We start from the raw sequence: 19,964 nt of genomic DNA, 5'->3' as shown, positions 1-19,964 counted from the left end.
ACAGGAAACATGCGCCCCTTTACAGGCATACTATAGACACCCCCCAGGTACGAAATTTAAAGGGATATTACACTTTTATTGTTTGACTTTAAGCATTATTAAAATCACTGCTCCTGAAAAAACGGCCGTTTTTAAAACTTTTTTTTGCATTGATCCATGTCCCCTGGGGCAGGACCCGGGTCCCCAAACACTTTTTATGACAATAACTTGCATATTAGCCTTTAAAATTAGCACTTTTGATTATTCATGTTCGTGTCCCATAGACTTTAACGGTGTTCACGTGTTCGAACAAACTTTTTTCCTGTTCGGCTCATCCCTATCAGAATAAGAAGAATAAAATGTTTACAAAAATGTGAAGTGTATACTCACTTTTGTGAGATACTGTATATCCATATATCTGCTTGCAGATATTCAGTACTGCAGCTACAAACCACATCTAAACCCCAGGCAAGGACTAAATGTGGCCCATTGCAATGACTAAATGCAAAAAAAGTAATTCTGCTTCCCCACAGCTTTACAGAAGCTCTAGTCCTTCGTAACCAAAATGAAAACAAATTGATTCTGGTGCATTTGTTCAATAATGTCTATCAGCGTGACAGCATAATAAACGAGTATAGCACGTATACCAACATTCATTAGTATCACACAGTATCTGAATATTATTGTCTGTGAAATTTCATAAGATGAGTGGTCTGTTTGCCAATAATTTTTCAAACTGACAGCAGTATTAAACCCAAAAGAAAACATTTATTATATTGGAACTTACTATTGCTTAGATGTGATGGCCATATTAATTAACTTTTTTAAGCTTTTTTCTTCTATTTTCATCTGATCCAGTCAGTAAGTCTGTTGTTTTCAGAAGCAAAAGCTCTCCAGCAGAATGTATCAGTTTACATGGATGAGACAGACCACTTACCACTGACAGGGGTGATTAAAATGATCAGTTTTTCTTATTCATGTAAAGCCTTTATCCCAACAGGAAAAAAAAACTTTTGTTGGAACTGATTATAAGCATGAGTTGGGTTACTGGCCAGATCACCAGGTGAAAACAGAGGGGAAAAAGCCAAAGAAAAGAAAACTGGTGCAACCATTACATCTGATTTGGACATTTTTGGTTTTTGTTTTTGGTTTTGGGGTTAATATCACTAGAAAAAAACTGTATGCAACATCCCACTAAATCTTCAAATGTTATATATTGAACATGCGCCCAACCCTTAAAAATGTTGGTTTATTTAGCACTGCACTATGCAGTTAATCATACCAACTAACCAAATTTCACCTTTCGCTGATACCATATTACACCTGTAGACTGAAATCTATTTGGTTGTTATATTTTTTTGTGCCTTACACAATATCATTTCTCTCTGTGCTGCTTCAGTAAACCTGTGCCTAAAATATTCAATAAAATAAAACTGCTGGCTCAATAAAGTTTTTTTTATAATTTTTATTCTGAGAGATTTGCTTTGTATTTGTGATTTTACACCATTGTTCAACCGCTTGCCAACTGGCTCACGCCGATATACGCTGGCAGAAGGGCACGTACAGGTAGATTAACGTACCTGTACATTGCCCTTTAAGAAGCGGTTTGCGGGTGTGCGCACGTCCGCTGCGACCTCCATAAGTGTGATCGCAGGTTCTGCAGACTCGATGTCCGCGGGGCTACCTGTGCTCGTCTCACGGAGAGGAAGAACGGGGAAATGTTGATGTAAACAAGCATTTCCCCATTCTGCCTAGTGACAGGACACTGATCACCGCTCCCTGTAATCGGGAGCGGTGATCAGTGTCGTGTCACACATAGGCCCTCCCCCCACAGTTAGAATCACTCCCTAGAACACACTTTGCTCCTACAGCGCCACCTAGTGGTTAACCTCTTCACTGCCAGTCACATTTACACAGTAATCAATGTATTTTTAATTGCACTGATTGCTGTATAAATGTGAATGGTCCCAAAATCATGCCAAAAGTGTCCGATCTGTCTGTCATAATGTCGCAGTCATGATAAAAATTGCAGATCGCCACCATTACTAGGAAAAAAAAATATTGATAAAAAATGCCATAAAACGATCCCCTATTTTGTAGATGCTATAACTTTTGTGCAAACCAATCAATAAACGCTCATTGCGATTTTTTTTAATCAAAAATATGTAGAAGAATACGTATCGGCCTAAACTGAGGTCAAAAATGTTTTTTTATATATTTTTTGGGGATATTTATTACAGCAAAAAGTAAAAAATAATGCGTTTTTCTCAAAATTGTCGCTATTTTTTTGTTTCTAGTGCAAAAAAATAAAAACCGCAGAGGTGATCAAATACCACCAAAAGAAAGCTCTATTTGTAAGGAAAAAAGGACTTCAATTTTGTTTTGGAGCCATGTCGCATAACGTAATTGTCAGTTAAAGCGACGCAGTGCCGAATCGCAAAAAGTGCTCTGGTCTTTGGGCAGCCAAATGGTCCGGGGCTTAAGTGGTTAAAAACATTCTACCTGTAACTTTTTTGAAAAAAAAAAATGCAGCTGGTCCCAAACAATCACAAGAAGAAACTGGATTGTTAGCATTAAATAATTTATAGAGACACTGCAAAAAATTGCTTTTCAAAGTATCAGCTGAGTAATTATAAAGACATAATTTAATACATTTTTAATTTGTCTACAGAGAACTGCATCCTGAAGGTCTGCCACATTCTTACACAATCATCTTGTTGTTCCGCCTGCTCCCCGAGACCCCCAATGAACCTTTTTCTATATGGCAGGTTACGGACAAGGGTTATAAGCCTCAAACTGGAGTGACCCTGGATGGTAAGCCTCCCTATTTTTTATGAAAGATTTTTTTATTCTTACACTGTATTTCTAGTCGATCAGATCAGCATAACAGTTGTTTTCTTAAGCTACTATGTTAAATAAGATAAAAAAAATTATGAACATTCTTAAATTTTTACCATACCACACCTGTGCTATGTTTTTAACATTGATTACTACTTTTCACATTAATACACTGTATATATGCATTGAAGTTCATTGGCATTTATTCTGAAAGGCCCCACAATGGACATATACAGATTAAATAAGTGCATAAAAAAGTAATGGTACCAACTCTGAACCTTGGTGTACAACTTTTTTTTTTTTTTTATTAGATTTTATTTTCATCTTTTAAGGTGCCTGTAGGCATGTAGCAAACAAAGAGCAACCATTACAGTTACATGGGGAGTCATAATAGCAGAAGTATTATAATGCAACAGTACTGTGAAAGAACAGGGCATTAACAGATATTGGGTGACTGACTCATATTAAGTATCGGTTAGGAATAACAGGGCGTCGTTGGCATACAATGCTATCTTCCCCAGTAAGCCCTGATTTAACCCCACCATACTAGGCTTCTGTCTAGGGATGAGCCAGATGTTCGAGTCGAACATAAGTTGAACATTGGGTGTTTGCCGAACAGCGAACATTATGTGGTGTTTGCGGCAAATTCGAAAAGCCGTGGAACACCATTAAAGTCTATGGGACACTAATGAAAAACCAAAAGTGCTCATTTTAAAGGCTTATATGCAAGTTATTGAAATAAAAAGTGTTTGGGGACCCGGGTCCTACCCCAGGAGACATGTATCAATGCAAAAAAAAAAGTTTTAAAAACGGCAGTTTTTTCGGGAGCAGTGATTTTAATAATGCTTAAAGTGAAACAATAAAAATGAAATATTCCTTTAAATATCATGCCTGGGGCGTGTCTATAGTATGCATGTAAAGTGGCGCAACTTTCCTGTGTTTAAAACAACACCACAGCAAAATGAAATTTCTAAAAAAAAGCCATTTAAAACTGATCGCGGCTATAATGAATCGTCGGGTCTGGTATGAATATTAAGGGGAACCCCGAACCAAAATTGTAAAAAAAAATTGTGTGGGGGTCCCCCCAAAATCCATACCAGGCCCTTCAGGTCTGGTATGCATATTAAGGGGAACCCTGCACCAAACTGAAAAAAAAATGGCGTTGGGGTCCCCCTGAAATCCATACCAGACCCTTCAGGTCTGGTATGGATTTTAAGGGGAACCCTGCGCCAAAATAAAAAAATGGCGTAGAGGTCCCCCCAAAATCCATGCCAGACCCTTATCTGAGCACGCAACCTGGCAGGAAAAGAGGGGGAATGAGAGAGCGCCCCCCCCTCCTGAACCATACCAGGCCACATGCCCTCAAAATGGGGGGTGCTTTGGGGTCCCCAAAGCACCTTGTCCCCATGGTGATGGGGACAAGGGCCTCATCCCCATAACCCTTGCCCAGTGTTTGTGGGGGTCTGCAGGTGGGGGGCTTATCAGAATCTGGAAGCTTCCTTTAACAAGGGGGCTAGATCCTGCCCCATGTGAATTCGTAACAGGTACATTGTACCCTTGCCAATTCACAAAAAAATGTCAAAATTAGTAAAAAAGACAGGAGACACTTTGGGATAAGTCCTTTATTAAAAAAAAAAGAAAATTCCCGCGATGTAGATCCTTCTCACGCCACCCGACGAACTGAAAAAAGAAAAAAAAACAAAAAAATGCAACAGCTCCACCTGCAAGGGAGGCTCCTGCAGCGTGACGCTTCTTCTCGATGACAGATGTTATATAGCTGACAGCGGGGCCACTCGGTGACTTAAACGGGTGACCCCACCTTCCTCTAACGTCACGTGGCATCAGAGGGGGGCGGGGTTACCCATTTACATCACCAGTTGGCCCCGTCCTCAGCTATATAACAGCTGTTGAAGCAGGAAGCCTGCAATGTGTGGGACACCTCCCATGTAGGCAGAGTTGTTGCTTTTTTTTCTTTTTTCGGTCCGTTGGGTGCTGTCAGCAAAGATGGATTTACATAGCGGGACATTTTTATTTTTTTATTTTTTAATAAAGGACTTGTCCCAAAGTGTCTCCTGTCTTTTTTTTAACACTTTTTAAATGAATTGGTGGGGGTACAATGTACCCCTACCAATTCACATGGGGGGCAGGATCTGGGGGTCCCCTTGTTAAAGGGGGCTTCCAGATTCCAATAAGCCCCCCGCCTGCAGACCCCCACAACCACTGGGCAAGGGTTGTGGGGATGAGGCCCTTGTCCCCATCAACATGGGGACAAGGTGCTTTGGGGACCCCAAAGCACACTCCATGTTGAGGGCATGTGGCCTGGTATGGTTCGGGGGGGGCGCTCTCTCATCCCCACCTCTTTTCCTGTGGCCTGCCAGGTTGCATGCTCAGATAAGGGTCTGGTATGGATTTTGGGGGGACCCCATGCCATTTTTGAAAAAATTTTGGCCCAGGATTCCCCTTAAAATCCATACCAGACCTGAAGGGCCTGGTATGGATTTTGTGGGGACCCCCCACGTAATTTTTTTTTTAAACTTTAGTTTTGGGGACCCAATGCCGTTTTTTTCAGTGAGTTTTATCCATATTGCTGAGACCCGACAATTCATTACAACTGTAATCAGTTTTAAATTAGTTTTTTCCTTTAGAAATGTCATTTTGCTGTGGTACTGTTCTAAACACGGGAAAACTTTACAGGCATACTATAGACAACCCCCAGGCATGATATTTAAAGGAATATTTAATTTTAATTTTTTCACTTTAAGCAATATTAAAATCACTGCTCTCAAAAAAACGTCCATTTCTAAAACTTTTTTTACATTGACACATGTCCTATGGGGCAGGACCCAGGTCCCCAAACACTTTTTTTGTGGCAATAACTTGCATATAAGCCTTTAAAATGATCACTTTTGATTTTTCATGTTCGTGTCCCATAGATTTTAACGGTGTTCATGTGCTCGTCCAAATTTTTAGCCTGTTTGCAAGTTCTGGTGCGAACTGAACTGGGGGGGGTGTTCGGCTCATCCTTACTTCTGTCTAATCCAGGCTGCAAGTGATTCAATGGCGATCACAATAGCAATGATGACAGTGGGTAGTCCTGTTTTGCTCCTCTATATAAAGCAAAGAGGAGAAAGGGATGGGTTTATTCTAATTCTGGCCCTTGTTGTAGCTAAGAGAAGTTGAACCCACTGAAGAAATACAGGGCCAAATTCAAACTTGGGGAGAGTTGCCCATAAGTATGCCCACTCAACACTCTCCAAGGCCTTTACAATGCCTAATGCCCAAAGGGCTCTATTGCCAGCATAATCAGTGGGAACCTAAATATTGAGGAAAACACACTGAATATTATGCACCCTCAACTTTAGAGGCAAAAAACTGGTTTGATCTGGGTGCTTAATGTAATGATCACATTAAGCATAGGGCTAAAACCTTTGCCAGGATTTTAAAATCTGTTGTCAACAATGAGATTGGGCGGTATGAGTCCACAAATGGTCTGGCAGCAAAACCACAATAGCTTCATACATGGAATCAGGGCGGGAGCTTAACACCCATTCAGAGTGGCCAATAAATGAGGAAGACAGTTTTAGTTTGTTTGTAAACCTTGGGAGTACCATCTTCCCAAGGTTTTGGACTTAGGGAAAGACATAAAGTAGTTTTGAGTTCTTTAAGTGTCAAAGGTGCATATAGAGCTAGCTGCGTGTCTTCTGACAACTGTGACAAATGAGTCTGCTGAAGAAAGTTGTGGAGTTGGGAAAGGGTAAATTTTGCAGAGGAGGAGTATAGTGTTTGATAAAAGAGTAAATGCAGAGGGAATATAATTTGTGTCTGTTTGCAAAGTACTAGTAAAATCTCTCATTGCATGATTTAAGTTTTTGAGGTCTAAATGCTAGCACCAGAAGTTGGCCTGCTTACTCACCCTCTGCCCAGAACACTCGTGTCTGAAAGAATAATTTTTTTGGGGCTTTGCAAAGTATGAACACTTACAACCTTACACTCTTCTCTACCTTTTTGCCTGGGTTTTCTTATTTACTTCCTCATAATAAGAACATAGATTTCTTTGACAACATCTACAGTATCATTCATAAATTCATGCTGGCTATTGGTTATGTTATTTTCTATCACATATGTTTGTTTGTGGGTCGTCAAGAATCCCTCCAATAGATTTTAATGTATACCTGTACTGAGGAAGTACAGATCTCTCATTGTGTAACTCTACTTCTGAAAATACTAGGTTTTGGGCTGTAATGCTCTTCTAGTGGCTTGTGGTTTTTCTGAGTCATTTCGCTAAAACAAGCATGCGAATTATAAATTCTGATATTTGATTTGCATGCTTGTGTTTGGCCAGTGAAGAGAAAAGTATTGAGGCTAGGAATAGCCAGGCTGCTATTTCCAGCACTGACAACTCCACACATCTCTCAATATCGATTTCCTGTAAAGATCTCTTCTTTCACTATAATATTTTTACTTTAAAGGACTATCATGGTACATTTCTTTAAGTTACAATCTTACTTTTTTTCTAGTACCAAAGAAAGTTCTTACTTTCTTCAACAAAGGAGCATCGGGAGAGATTCAGAGTGTAACCTTTGATGGTGATGAAATCAAGAAACTCTTCTACGGAAGCTTCCACAAGGTATTTAATTTACAGAAGATATGTGTTAAAGTGGTTAATAAAACCAATTGTTTATTAAATCAATGGACCATAATACCAAATTGCTTTTCTCTTTAGTGAAAAATAGACCCCTGCTGGAGATATGTCAGCAAAGAGAGGTGTCCTTTTGCAGTTGCAGTCCTATATCTGAGTGGATGGTGTTGTTCCCAACTGAGAGATGTAACAGTAGATGGGAAAAGGCCTTCTGTCTAAAAGAAACTATTTTATTTTGCTATAGAGAAAGGTCTAAAACTGCAAAAACTCACTTTTTATTCAGTCACCAAACTATTTTCTATTATTTAGAATGCACATATTACTTCATAGTTTACTTCACAGTTTTCTGGAATTAGTTTCATTTCACATATTTGTTTGTTTTCTCCCTTGTGTAGACTTAAAAAGAATCTATTACAAATTTGTAATAAATTAACCAGTAAGCATAATAACAGCTGTGTTACTATCTGTGGTGGTCCAAACTTCTTCCTTGGTTAGCAGGAGTTTGGCTGTTATCTACAGAAATGTCTTATTCTATTCTGATGTCTGACCTTCTTGAAAATGTGTTGTTGAGAGCAGTTCAATTACCTTGATGTCAAAATATAAAATCTTATATTTTGTTATTGTAAAACATTCTGGCTATTCTTGACCAGTAACTGCTGGAAGCAGTAAAAATTCAGCTATGAGGACTAGCTAAACACTCCTAAAGTTAAAAGGACAATCTTAACTCTGCTTACCTACATTCCATAATGTTGGAGAAAGATCAAACAGAACTGTAATGGTAGTGGTAATAAGAATTTTGTACCCTGTGTAAGACAGATAAATTGGAAAGATCAATAGTTAATCAGAGGGATTTGGAAAGAATGAGTGATTTGCATTATACACTGTATAAAATATGTAGGGTACATTATAACAAAATGACATACGTTTCCTTTAGATAATAAATCTCCTGGAACTAACAATATCTTAGAAGTTAGAAAAAGTAATCCCTGGATAAACATAGCTGTCTTCTTGTCAGAGTTTTATTGTAAAAGATACTGGCTTACAAACACGTAATACCATGTGCTCACTAGGACCCCAAAGGATCTGCTAATACTTTTACTATAATACTATAGAACTTGCTGGCCCACAGATAACAAAAATATAGTATTCCCTGCACATCATAACTGGACTTTTTTTTTGACAAAAAATAAGTATTTATGAAAAATGCTCCTCTTAAAATGCAGCGAGTGTGGCAAGGGCTAATTCACACATATACAGTATATACTGTGGTATTGAGAGGATTAAACTCACGTGGCAGGTTCTTTTGCAATAAATTGCACCAGTCAAAACTGCATTTAAAGTATTACTAAACCCACAACAGTAAAATCAGTCTGTATATGCACCATAGTATGCTTGTTATACTCACTGTGGAAATTAAGGGGTTAATCCTCTGCATTGTGTAAAAAGGCTATTTTATCCTGTGTGCAAAGATCCTCCCCTCCCTGCACTGTCTATCTGGGGAAGGCCAGATAACACAGGCAGGGTAGCCGACCTGCACACGCTCAATTGTGTCTTTTATTGTGGAGAGAACATGTACTTGTTCTCAGAGCTATCCAGGTCACATGATATTGAAATCACACATGTGGGCGCATAAACAGGCTGAAGTGAAAATCTCCTCCTACCTGAACACTTAGCACTGGAGAAACTGTGCAGTTTATCATGTAACCGTAGTATACAGATCAGCCAAAAAGGTATATAGTGGCAATATTTTAATGTAAAAAGAAGATTTATAAGCTGCGGGCACTGTGGGGGGGGGGGGGGGGTAACTATTTTCATATTACTGGGTTTAGTAACACTTTATGATAGATTACTTTTTTTTACATAAAACAGAAAGTTCACATACACATCAGTTGTCCAGTTCTTCCACATCAATACGAAAAACAAACAAAAATACAGAGCCCCTTGGCTCCCTTATTGGCAGCACCCAGAATTACTGGTCCACCTGGCTCTGTTATGGTTAGTGGGCTCGCCCTGCTGCATGACCCAAGCCTAGTCTCTGGAGAGGGGAGGAGAGGGGATCTCCTAACGCCCCGATAGGAGCAGACCTGACCTCCTGGCTGCTGGCTGAGGCACCTCTGACCCCTGGGTGAAACCTCCTGTCTCTTAGCTGCTGGCTGGGGCTCCTCTGGCCCCTGGGCAAGACCTTCTGTCTCCCACACAGGGAGCTGCCTCCAAACTGGGAGCTCAGAGCTATCCTCAGGCTTAAGTATATATTGACCCTGCACACCTGTGTACTCAGACAAGCTGCAGGCGCCTGGTAAAATCTGGACACAGGATTGAAAGTTCCAATCCAGAACTACAGACATCGGAGAAAACCAAAAACACAGCTTTCTTCTTTCAGAAGTAATAATCCGGAACCTTGCGTTAACCCTTAATGCAAATCCTGCGTCATATTAATCTCAATTTTCACAGTGGCATGGTCTCGGCCTGTCATAATACATACACACTTTTTAAAGGGAGGATTGGTTCAGTGAAGTCATGCTTGAAGTGATATGCTTAATGAAGCATGTAGAGTATTATTATTTTTGGGTTATTTTCATTTACAGTTCTGTTCCTTCTGTTTAAACCTATAAATATATATATTCTCAGCAAAAGGGGTCCTCAACTTTTTTTAATGATGGTGTTTTTCTGGGACCTTGACTGTTGTAAAATCCATATACAGTGATCTAAAGCCTACAAAAATAGTTTCTGGGACTGCAGTTGGAAACAAGTCCAGAAATTTTGCATGTCTGTTTTGGAGCAGTGTTAACAAATAGCAAAAGACAACCTTCCAACATATTTTTTTTCATGTGCTAGAGATAAAGTTGCAGCTGTAAAATGGTGTTTGCTTCTGTTGACCTTTCTTTATTTTTTCACTGAACAGCTCCTCTTGTTGGTTCTGTAAATTAAGAATTTTGACATTATGACACAGTACATATTCCTCTAATTGTTTTCATATCGATTTTTAGTCTTCCAGGAGAAAGATAATGAGTTTAAACTTGGCCCGCAGGAAGCATTTTGGCATTAGTAGTGGATTTTTGCAGCTTTCTGCTTTTTAGCTGCTGAACTTGGGATGTCACTTGCTGCTGGGAAAGGTTTGGCTTTACTCTAATACTTGACATGTGAGTTTCTTTAAAAGGCAAACAGACTTGATTGTTAAAGTTCTCTGGAAGCCAAGGATTTCACTTAATGTCTTGTGGTAGCAGTAGTCAGCTGCTTCATAGGAACATTCACATTTTCCTTCCCTTCTCTTCTGTGGACTTTTATGTGGTTTGCATGAATAAACAGTAGTTATTGTCACGTTTTAAGTTTTTTGCCCATTAATTTAGGTGTCTGTAACTCCAGTTGTATAGTCTGTCGTCATGGTTTCTAAAGAAATGAGATATTCCACTTTGGCATCTCATCAGAATAGCTAAAAAAAAATTAAATTTTTTTTACAGGATTTGATTCCCCCCTCACTGTTTTAACAACACATGCATTAAAGATTCTTTATATTATTATTATTATTTGGATGCAAATACATGGGCAGTAAACATCAAACTAAACAAAGGAAAAGTCTAGCTAAAAGGTGTTTTAGATCTTGGACAGAATAGGAAAAGTAAGGTAGAAGGCTGGCCGGAGGCCAGCCTGTATTTGTGGGGGAAGTCTGAGGGGTATATATCCCTCCTCCCCTGGTTGATCCAGTGTTGGCCTCGTGTTCATGGTTGCCGCTCGTCAGTTGTGCACTTCTGGCTTGTTGGCCTCGTGCTAAGTTTGCGGTTTAAACAGGGAGGAACCTGCTGTCATTAGGGTTTCTTTATTTGGCACTTCCTTTTTATTTTCCTTCAGGCTCTTTAGGGAGCGCCTACCTAGGCCAGTACGGGTGCTAGGGCTGTGCCCGCCCATACCACACAAAGCGGTAGCGGCTGGACAAAGCACGAGGTGAGGGGAGGGGGCGTGCACCAAATGTCGGGGCAACCAATCAGGTGGTGTGTGAAGTTGCTGGTACGCAACTAGCTGGTTGGTGTAGGGTGCCAGCCGTCTGTATCGTGTGGAGCAGTAAGATGGTTTATGGGACTCGTAGTTCCCCCGGGCAGCGTTTGGAGCGCTGCAGCCTTGGAGAGAAACTACAAGGACCAGGGTGCAGCACGCTGCTGAGGAGGAACGTGCTGATGTTTACGAGAGTCGTGTTGGGTTGGTACATCAGCGGAGCGACGCAGCAGATTGTGTTGCTGGGTAGGAAGAGAGCAGGGCCCTAGCTGTGTATTAGCTTTTACTACTGGGATGCTTTGTTATTACGCATTTTTTGTGCCATATTACTCACTGGACAGGAAGGACATTGGTGTAATCACCTCCTTTTCTCTTGGGAATGTGTGTGGGAATCTAAATCGGATGTGGATGCTGTGTGCCTTTCCTGGCAGCAACCCACAATGCCTTCTACTCACTATAATGGCCGTAGTTTCCTTCTACTCACTACAAATGGCCTTAGTTTCCAGGAGATGTAAACCCCTTACTGAGACATTGTGCATCATTAACTATTGCAAATTAGATACTTTTATGGAACTTTGATATTTTGCCCCCTTCCTGCCCAGGCCAAGTTTCGCGCTGTCGCAGTTCGGGTGGCTGTTGTGCGGTCATGCAATGCTGTACGCACATTACATTTTCATCGCCGGGCATCATGGGGGGGCTGACCACTCGCTCACTCCTCCCAGTGCTCATGCTAGCATCATCGCCCACCCACCCACCTGCCTGCTCATTCTCCTGGGACTCACACCGGGCATCATGGGTGGGGACCGCTCACCGCCCACTCTCTCCTCGCAGGCGGGGCAGCATTGGTTAGCATTTTAGTTCTGGCATGTACGGGCAGGGGGGTCTGCTCACAGCACAGTGGAGAATGCCTTTTCAATTTCTATTTAATCGTTCAGAGATCCATCCTATACCCCTCATCATTTGGAACCAATATCCATAAGCGGTATTGTCACCCCAGTTTCAGAACCCTTGCTCTAGTCCAACTTTAGTTCGCTTCATCTCTCCCTGCAAGCTTCCGGGGGGAGGGTCACTGAGGACAAGTACTGAGAAAGGGGGGGCTGTTTGGTGTGGTAGCTCCACTTCCATGGTTGTTTCAGGGTTTCTGTCATCAGCGTGTTCTGTCTTTACTTGTTCAGTCTTAGCATGGTTAGTCATAGCAGTTGCTGTCATAGCGTGTTTCAGTCTCAACATGTTCAGTCACAGCGTGTTCAGTCATGGCGTGTTCAGTTATAGCAGTTGCTGACATAGCGTTTTTCTGTCGTAGCATGTTCTGTCGTAACATGTTCTGTCATAGCGTGTTTAGTTCATAGCGTGTTCAGTTATAGCATGTTAGTCACAGCGGCTGCTGTCATAGTGGGTGTTAGTCTTAACATGTTCAGTCCATAGTGCGTTCAGTCCATAACGTGTTCAGTCCATAGCGTGTTCAGTTCATAGCGTGTCCAGTTCATGGCGTGTTCAGTTCATAGCGTGTTTCAGTCTCAACGTGTTCAGTCACAGTGTGTTCAGTCATAGCGTTTTCGGTCGTAGCAGGTTCAGTCACAACAGTGCTATCACAGCGTGTGCTGTCATATTGTGTTCTGTCGTAGCGTGTTTCTGTCATATCATGTTTCATCACAGCATGTTCAGTCACAGAGGGTGCCATCTCAGCATGGTCAGTCACAGCGTGTTCAGTCATAGCATGTTCAGTCACAATAGTGCTCTCATAGCGTGTTTTCTCATAGCGAGTGTAGTCACAGCAGGTGCAGTCATACAGGGTGCAGTCACAACGGTTCCAGTCATAGCGGGTTCCAGTCACAGCAGTTCTGTCATAGCGTGTTTCTGTCATAGCGTGTTTCTGTCATAGTGTTTTTCTGTCATAGGGGTCATGTCATAGCATGTTCTGTCAGTGTCATGCAGTTACGGCATACACCAATAGCCGTTTCATCTTTGTTTGTTTCCATGTCTCATCGTACCTTTCATGCAGGTTTCTTTGTATACCTAGGTTTAGTTAGCTAATGCTCACATCTCAGGATCTGTCACGTCTACAGATCCATATGGGCTGTGGTTTTGTTTTTTACATGATTGCTGACCACAATCTCCTTGCCCGTATAACATACGTCATACGATGCACGTTTCATTTCATTACACCTGTACGACTACCCACCACAGTCTGTGGGTACACTAGCCCTGAGTGTTCAGTTTAATTACCTGTCTCTGGGCTGCAGGTTTCTCGGGCTCACTTGCTACATACACTGGGGGGGCGTCATCAGGTCATTCACGCACTGTGGTCTTGTCATTACTGCTTACATCCTCATAATCAGGTAGGCACAGAGGGATGGTGTTCTCATGACTGGTTGTATGTTATCACTTTCTCCACTCTGTGTTTCTTTGGTTTGGCCATGCCGCACAGTTCGGAAGCAACTAATTCACGTTCATCCCTTCAACCCCATGTGGGGCTTCAGAGCATGGTAGCACTCCATCATTCAGGAGTTGGTCCATACTTCAGCACATAGCGGAGTTTGCCATGGGGGGGTTTTCTCTCCCAGCCACAACTGGGAGGGCGGCACGTTTCGGATTGTTTCCAATTCTGTCCCAGCTTCTCATCTACCAGCGTGGAACATGTTCCAGGCATCATTCTTTAACGCAGATTGATGTGGGCTAATATGCTGTCCACGACCTGTTACCATTGGTAGACCCCATCTCTTCAGAGTGTTTCATGTGTAGTGTCTTGGTTTCAGCAGACAGTCATACTTTTCTTGCCGATCAAGATACTGGAAGCAGTAATTTCCAAGAGGCGCTTGGTCTGGTTTTTCATCTTCATTCGGTAGGTGGACGGTCGGCCCACCGGGGTGTCCAATGGCAAGTTTCCGATATTGTTTGTTACTTTTGGCTGCCCTCGTTTCCTGCAGAAACATTTTCATCGTATTACTCATTCAGGGGTTTCATGCTTCAGCACTTGTTATGGTTGGGGGGGTGTATTAGCTTTCCAAGCTGATATCACCAATGCTTAAAGCCACTTCCATCAGACCTGCCGTTGGGAGGGCAAGATTATGGTGCATATGTCGATTCACCATTGGGTTACCCTTGGGTCGAAAGCAGTTCTTGCTTCAAAAACCTTTCACCAGCACTTCATTGGATCTTGGGTTCCTGCAGGGGGGTCAGGGGTTCAATTAATTTAATTGATTTCCTGTTGCATGGAGACCCTGGTTACCGCCCAGATTCTGCAGTCCCTCCCAGGGTGTGTGCTGAGCCAACATCCTCTTGACGGCCCACAAGTGGTAGGTCCGGGCCATATATCATTCTTTTCCTGGGGTCCCCTCTTGGCTCCAATCTCTTGATTGCGAGGTTGCCTGGGGAACTACGCAGGTATGTCAGACCATGCGTTTTTCGTACAATCCCCAGCCTGTTTCAACAAGGGGGGTTTACAGGCACTTTGGTATGCTGAATCATGCCACGAGAATTATTCCTCAGGATGGAGTCTAGCCCTTCTTCCCCTGTTTAGGACTTCGACGCGGTTGTCAGGTTACAAGCAGAAGCATGACCTTCTTAAATAATGTGGGGCCAGTTTCAGTGTGTCTGGTATGGTTTCTCCATGTTTAATTATGCATAGTGCCATAGCAAATTGGCCTTATCTGCCAATTCCACCAAACACTTCCATCAGATATCCAGCACTCCAGACCCCTGCAACTCCTGCCAGTTCATCCATTTTTTGCAGCTTACCCTCTCACTTCCCCATACCAAGTATAGGTAGGCCAGGGGTTCGTGGGATTTCACAGGACTACTTAACTGGTGTCCGTTTTTGAAGTGTTCAATATTCTAAGTCATTATTCCACAGGGGCTCCTCGGGCTAGCCTTGCTCCCTTTCCCTCCGCGTATCCTCTCATTACGAGCAGTTCGTTCCCATGTCTGGGTTCTCAGGCATCAGGCTTAATCCAATCATTCACGGGACATGTATTTGGGTTTTGGGCAGCTTCGCAGGTTTCAATAGGGGGTCCTTTCTTATCAAAACATGAGACAGTGGTTTTCTTCCTGTCGTAGCGGATACATACCAGACACATACTGTTGCCATCCGGGCGCATGCTACTATACCGGACGGGTTGTTACCTACCCTTCATCAAGCTTTCTTATCACACCTAAATTTGTGTCTTTTTACCCTCTTTTCAGGCATACTGACCAGCTAGGCCAAGGCACACCTCAGGCCTTGATAGTTAGGCTATCACATTTCCAAGTGAAGACCCTGACAACAAGTTAGAAGGCTGGCCAGAGGCCAGCCTGTATTTGCGGGAGGAGTCTGAGGCGTATATATCCCTCCTCCCCTGGCTGATCCAGTGTTGGCCTCGCGTTCAGGGTTCCCACCCACCCGTTTTGCCCAAACCTTCATACTTACTCAAACACTTTGTATATTTTTCTTATTCACACATTCAGGGTATGCCCTCTTTTCAGGCATACTGACCAGCTAGGCCAAGGGACACGGCTTGATAGTTAGGGTATCACATTTCCAAATGAAGACTCTGACTACAAAGAGTATCTGTCAGGTTTTTTTTATTGCTGTCCGCATTGGGAAGATTTTCCCCCACTACTTGCCCCAGGTAGACAATTTACAAAGGCAGGAAGTAAACAGAAATTTCGAAGCCTGCAGATTTTCCAAAATTGACCTGGTCTCTATGACTAAAAAATAAGATTACTCTGTAAGAGTTCACTCCCACCTGACTGCCGATTGGCTATCTAGAGCAGTCATATCAGCATCACACAGTGGCCAGAGCAGAGAACCAATAATAAAGGGAGGGGGCAAAATGTTATTTGGGTTGTACCTACTTCTGAGTATTGAGACCAAAATGGGATAGAAAAAAAGGCCTGCTTTTGAAGACCTGGAGTAGATATAAGGGGAGGCAACAGGAGGCAGACTGGGTTCCAGTTATTGCCCCTGCATTTTATTGCCTATATTTGATGCTATTCACTATTAATTGGCTATTTAATGTCACGATTGCCTCTTTGTTGGAAACATATTACCACAACTGTTTATAACTTTTAGCATGACTGCACATTTATTGCTCACAATTGTCCATTTGTTGCCCAAGTATTGCCTGTAAATATATTACCCATGTATTGTCATAATTGCATAACTGTTGTGCAAGTACTGACATTACTACCTATAAATATACTTGCCCATTTATTGCCACAATTACCCATATTTTGGCACATATTGTCAAAGTTGCAACATTTTTGCCCACATTTTGACTCAAGAATTTTTTTGCTGTCTGCATATTGTCACAGTTCCCAGTATGATTTCTACATGTTGTCATGATTTCCACTGTACCCCCTCGCTTGCCAGCATGTAACTCATGTTTGTTGCTCATGTATAGTCATCGTTGCCAATGTTTTCTTCTGTACTGCCATATTTGCCAATGTATTACCACAGTTTAGTGCTATGGTGCCAGCTATGTGGTTGTGAAACCAAATCAGGTGTGTTTGTTTTAGGAATTATGTTACTTCACCTACCACCAGATGCAACGTGCCACTTGCCACTTGTAGCCTACCACCTGATGTAGCGTGCCACTTGCCATTGTCACCTGCCACCAGATACAGAGTCTCACTTGCTACCTATAGCCTACCACCAGATGCAGCATGCCACTTGACATTGTCACCTGCTACCAGATGCAGCGTCCCACTTGCCATTTTCACCTGCTACCAGATGCAGCGTGCCACTTGTCATTGTTGCCTGCCACCAGATGCAGAGTGTCACTTGCCATTGTCACCTGATACCAGATACAGCATGCCACTCACCATTGTCGCCTGCCACCAGATGCAGCGTGTTACTTGCCACCCATGGTCTACCACCAAATGCAGCGTGCCACTTGCCATTGTCACCTGCTACCAGATGCAGCGTGCCACATTTTCCATTGTCGCCTGCCACCAGATGCAGCATGTTACTTGCTACCTGTAGCCTACCACCAGATGCAGTGTGTCACTTACCACTCCTAGCCTACCACTAGATGCAGCATGCCACTTGTCATTGTCACTTGCCACCAGATGCAATGTGCCACTTGCCACTCGTAGCCTACCACCAGATGGAGCGTGCCACTTGCCATTGTCATCTGCCACCAGATGCAGCGTGCCACTTGCTACCTGTAGCCTACCACCAGATGCAGCATGCCACTTGCCATTGTCACCTGATACCAGATGCGGTGTGCCACTTGCCATTGTCACCTGCTACCAGATCCAGTGTGCCACTTGCCATGGTCGCCTGCCACCAGATGCAGCATGTCACTTGCCACTTGTAGCATGCCACCAGATGCAGTGTGCCACTTGCCTTTGTCATCTGTCACCAGATGCAGTTTTCTCTTTGCAGTAAAACATCTCAATGTATGGCTATGCAGCCTCTCCCCAGTGCTACAGACTCAGCCATATCAGCAGGCAGCAGGCATTAGATTATCAAGGAGGAAACCCTACAATCAGCACATGTGCAAATGACAATAGTGTTCCCCTGCTATGAGAATCGAATGCACCGCTGATGTGCTGATCTCACAGGAGGCGACCTGGCTCACAGGATCTGACATAGCGGAAACAACCAGCCTCTCTCCTCCCAGGGGCAGTGAGGCCCAACATCTGACAGCACGGACTGGTACTGGTCCACAGTCTGGGGGTTGTGGACCACTGTACTTAGTGACAGGCACAGCTGTAGTTCCTGACACATGTCTCATCCATGGGTGTGATGCATACGTTGCACCCAGTGATGATACTCCTCTGGCTCAGAGGTGGATAACACATTGGCCAGTATACAACAAATATTGGTCACCCCCTCACCCATTCTCAGTACAGACTACTCTCCCCTTAATTACCCCAATACAGACTTTTCTCCACTCTGTCATGGCTCTCTCTAGTCTAAAGAGATGGTATAGCAGGACATGCTGTGTATGACTTTCTCTCTTAGAGCTCACTGACTGCTACAACACAAACCCTCTGTGTCAGCCTACTGCTTGCCCCTTACAGCTTACTACATGGATGTAAAGGGTAGACAGTCAGGGAGGAGCCAGTAGGGGGCTATGGATCAAATACATTCACGGTCCCCCCTCCTCCTCCTTGTGTGTGTGTGTGTGTGTGTGTGTGTGTGTGTGTAAAGTTATGGGCACACAGACATTCTCTCCTTATTTCCCCATTCAGCAGTGCTGCTGATAAAGTAAATGGCTCACTGCAATCACTGGACACAGCAGAGGAAGTCTTCCTTCACAGACTGGTTTCCAGCTGACAAATACAGATCACAGAGAACTGAAGCTCAGGCACACTACACGCTGGAGGGAGTAGTCACACTACACACTGCTGCGAGTATACAGCACGGCACCATTAACCAAGCTCCGCCCCCTGAAGTCACTGAGCTGCCAGAATTATAATTGAAGCATCGGAAAATGCAGCTTTGGCTGCCTCCGCCTGAGAGCCGAAAAAAGTCCATCAATGCTCCCACCTCTTGGGCCCCTCTGATTAAAATCTTGGGACCCAAGGAAATATTATGGACACATTTTTATATACCCCATGTGGGCAGTGTGTGTCAGGACACAGTGGGCCCCCCTACCCTGGGGGCCTGGGTTCACTGCACACGCTGCACACATGGATGATACGCCACTTGGATACACATGGATGATACACCCCCAGTCTTATCTCTGCCCCACTGTACTTCTTTCCAAGCATTTGACAATGTTAAATACATCACTGCTCACTGTATTGGGTGGACCCAGGAGTCTTCGACTCCTGGTCTGAACTGCCCACTGATAAAGCATCATTTGATTGACATTCCGGGAGGCTCCTGGTCTGTCCTGCCTCTTATGACCTCATACAATCACTGACAGGCCAGGAGTTTCCTGGTCTGTCACAAATCTCAATGCAGAAGGAAGGGAAACAGCCGAATGTCCTCAGGTGGCCAAACAGGCTCAGCCAGATCAATATTTGCATTGTAAATTTACCCACCCACATTAACACCCAAAATCATGCCCATTAACTACAATTCAAATTGTATGATGAGAACTATAGTTTCTCAAAAGTGTGAGAAAGCAGGATGGGATGTATATGCCTGGATTTGTACCCCATTTGGAAGCCAAATGAAGCTGCTATTTTAAGAATTAAAGAGATGACATCACCAATATTGCAGTTGATTTTTCTCCTAAATGGTGAGGTTTATAAATTAGCTACTAAATGTTTATTGTTTTAGAGTGAGTGACAAAGTGCTAAATAACCAAGTCTCTTGGAAGATATGCCTGTGGTTTTTTGGGAAGAAAATCACATATGCTCTCCAACAGCAATACAGTATTTAGCAGACCTCATTCACTTTGTTTTGGTGAGATTGTCTAGGCACTTCTAGTTTTCTAAATGACATATATTGTGTGTTTTTATATATGGCGTCACAGTGGCTTATAAAATTCCAATGAAAATTCTGCTTGCATGAATATATATTTAGATGAACAATTTATATGTAACACAAATCTGACACAATCCCCTAGGATTTCTTTGAAGA

The 19,964-nt window shown here is 42.9% G+C and overlaps 1 protein-coding gene across 4 annotated transcripts in view; it reads left to right on the top strand.

Annotated features, from left to right (window-relative positions):
- The window catches only part of COL12A1 (collagen type XII alpha 1 chain), a 264,287-nt gene that overhangs the window by 188,736 nt on the left and 55,587 nt on the right, over positions 1-19,964 (top strand). For all 4 annotated transcript variants that reach the window (XR_012243891.1, XM_073626810.1, XM_073626812.1 and 1 more), the window contains 2 exons: positions 2,651-2,793; positions 7,335-7,444. Coding sequence is in view for 3 of the 4 variants with exons in the window: in XM_073626810.1 (XP_073482911.1) it covers positions 2,651-2,793; positions 7,335-7,444 (253 nt within the window). In the remaining variant the exon portion in view is untranslated. The remainder of the gene's footprint in view (positions 1-2,650; positions 2,794-7,334; positions 7,445-19,964) is intronic.

This window comes from Aquarana catesbeiana, linkage group LG04 (assembly GCF_042186555.1).
Source record: "Aquarana catesbeiana isolate 2022-GZ linkage group LG04, ASM4218655v1, whole genome shotgun sequence".
Taxonomy (NCBI): Eukaryota; Metazoa; Chordata; class Amphibia; order Anura; family Ranidae; genus Aquarana; species Aquarana catesbeiana.
The sequence above is the reverse complement of the archived record's forward strand: the minus strand, read 5'-3'. Positions and strand labels throughout refer to the sequence as shown.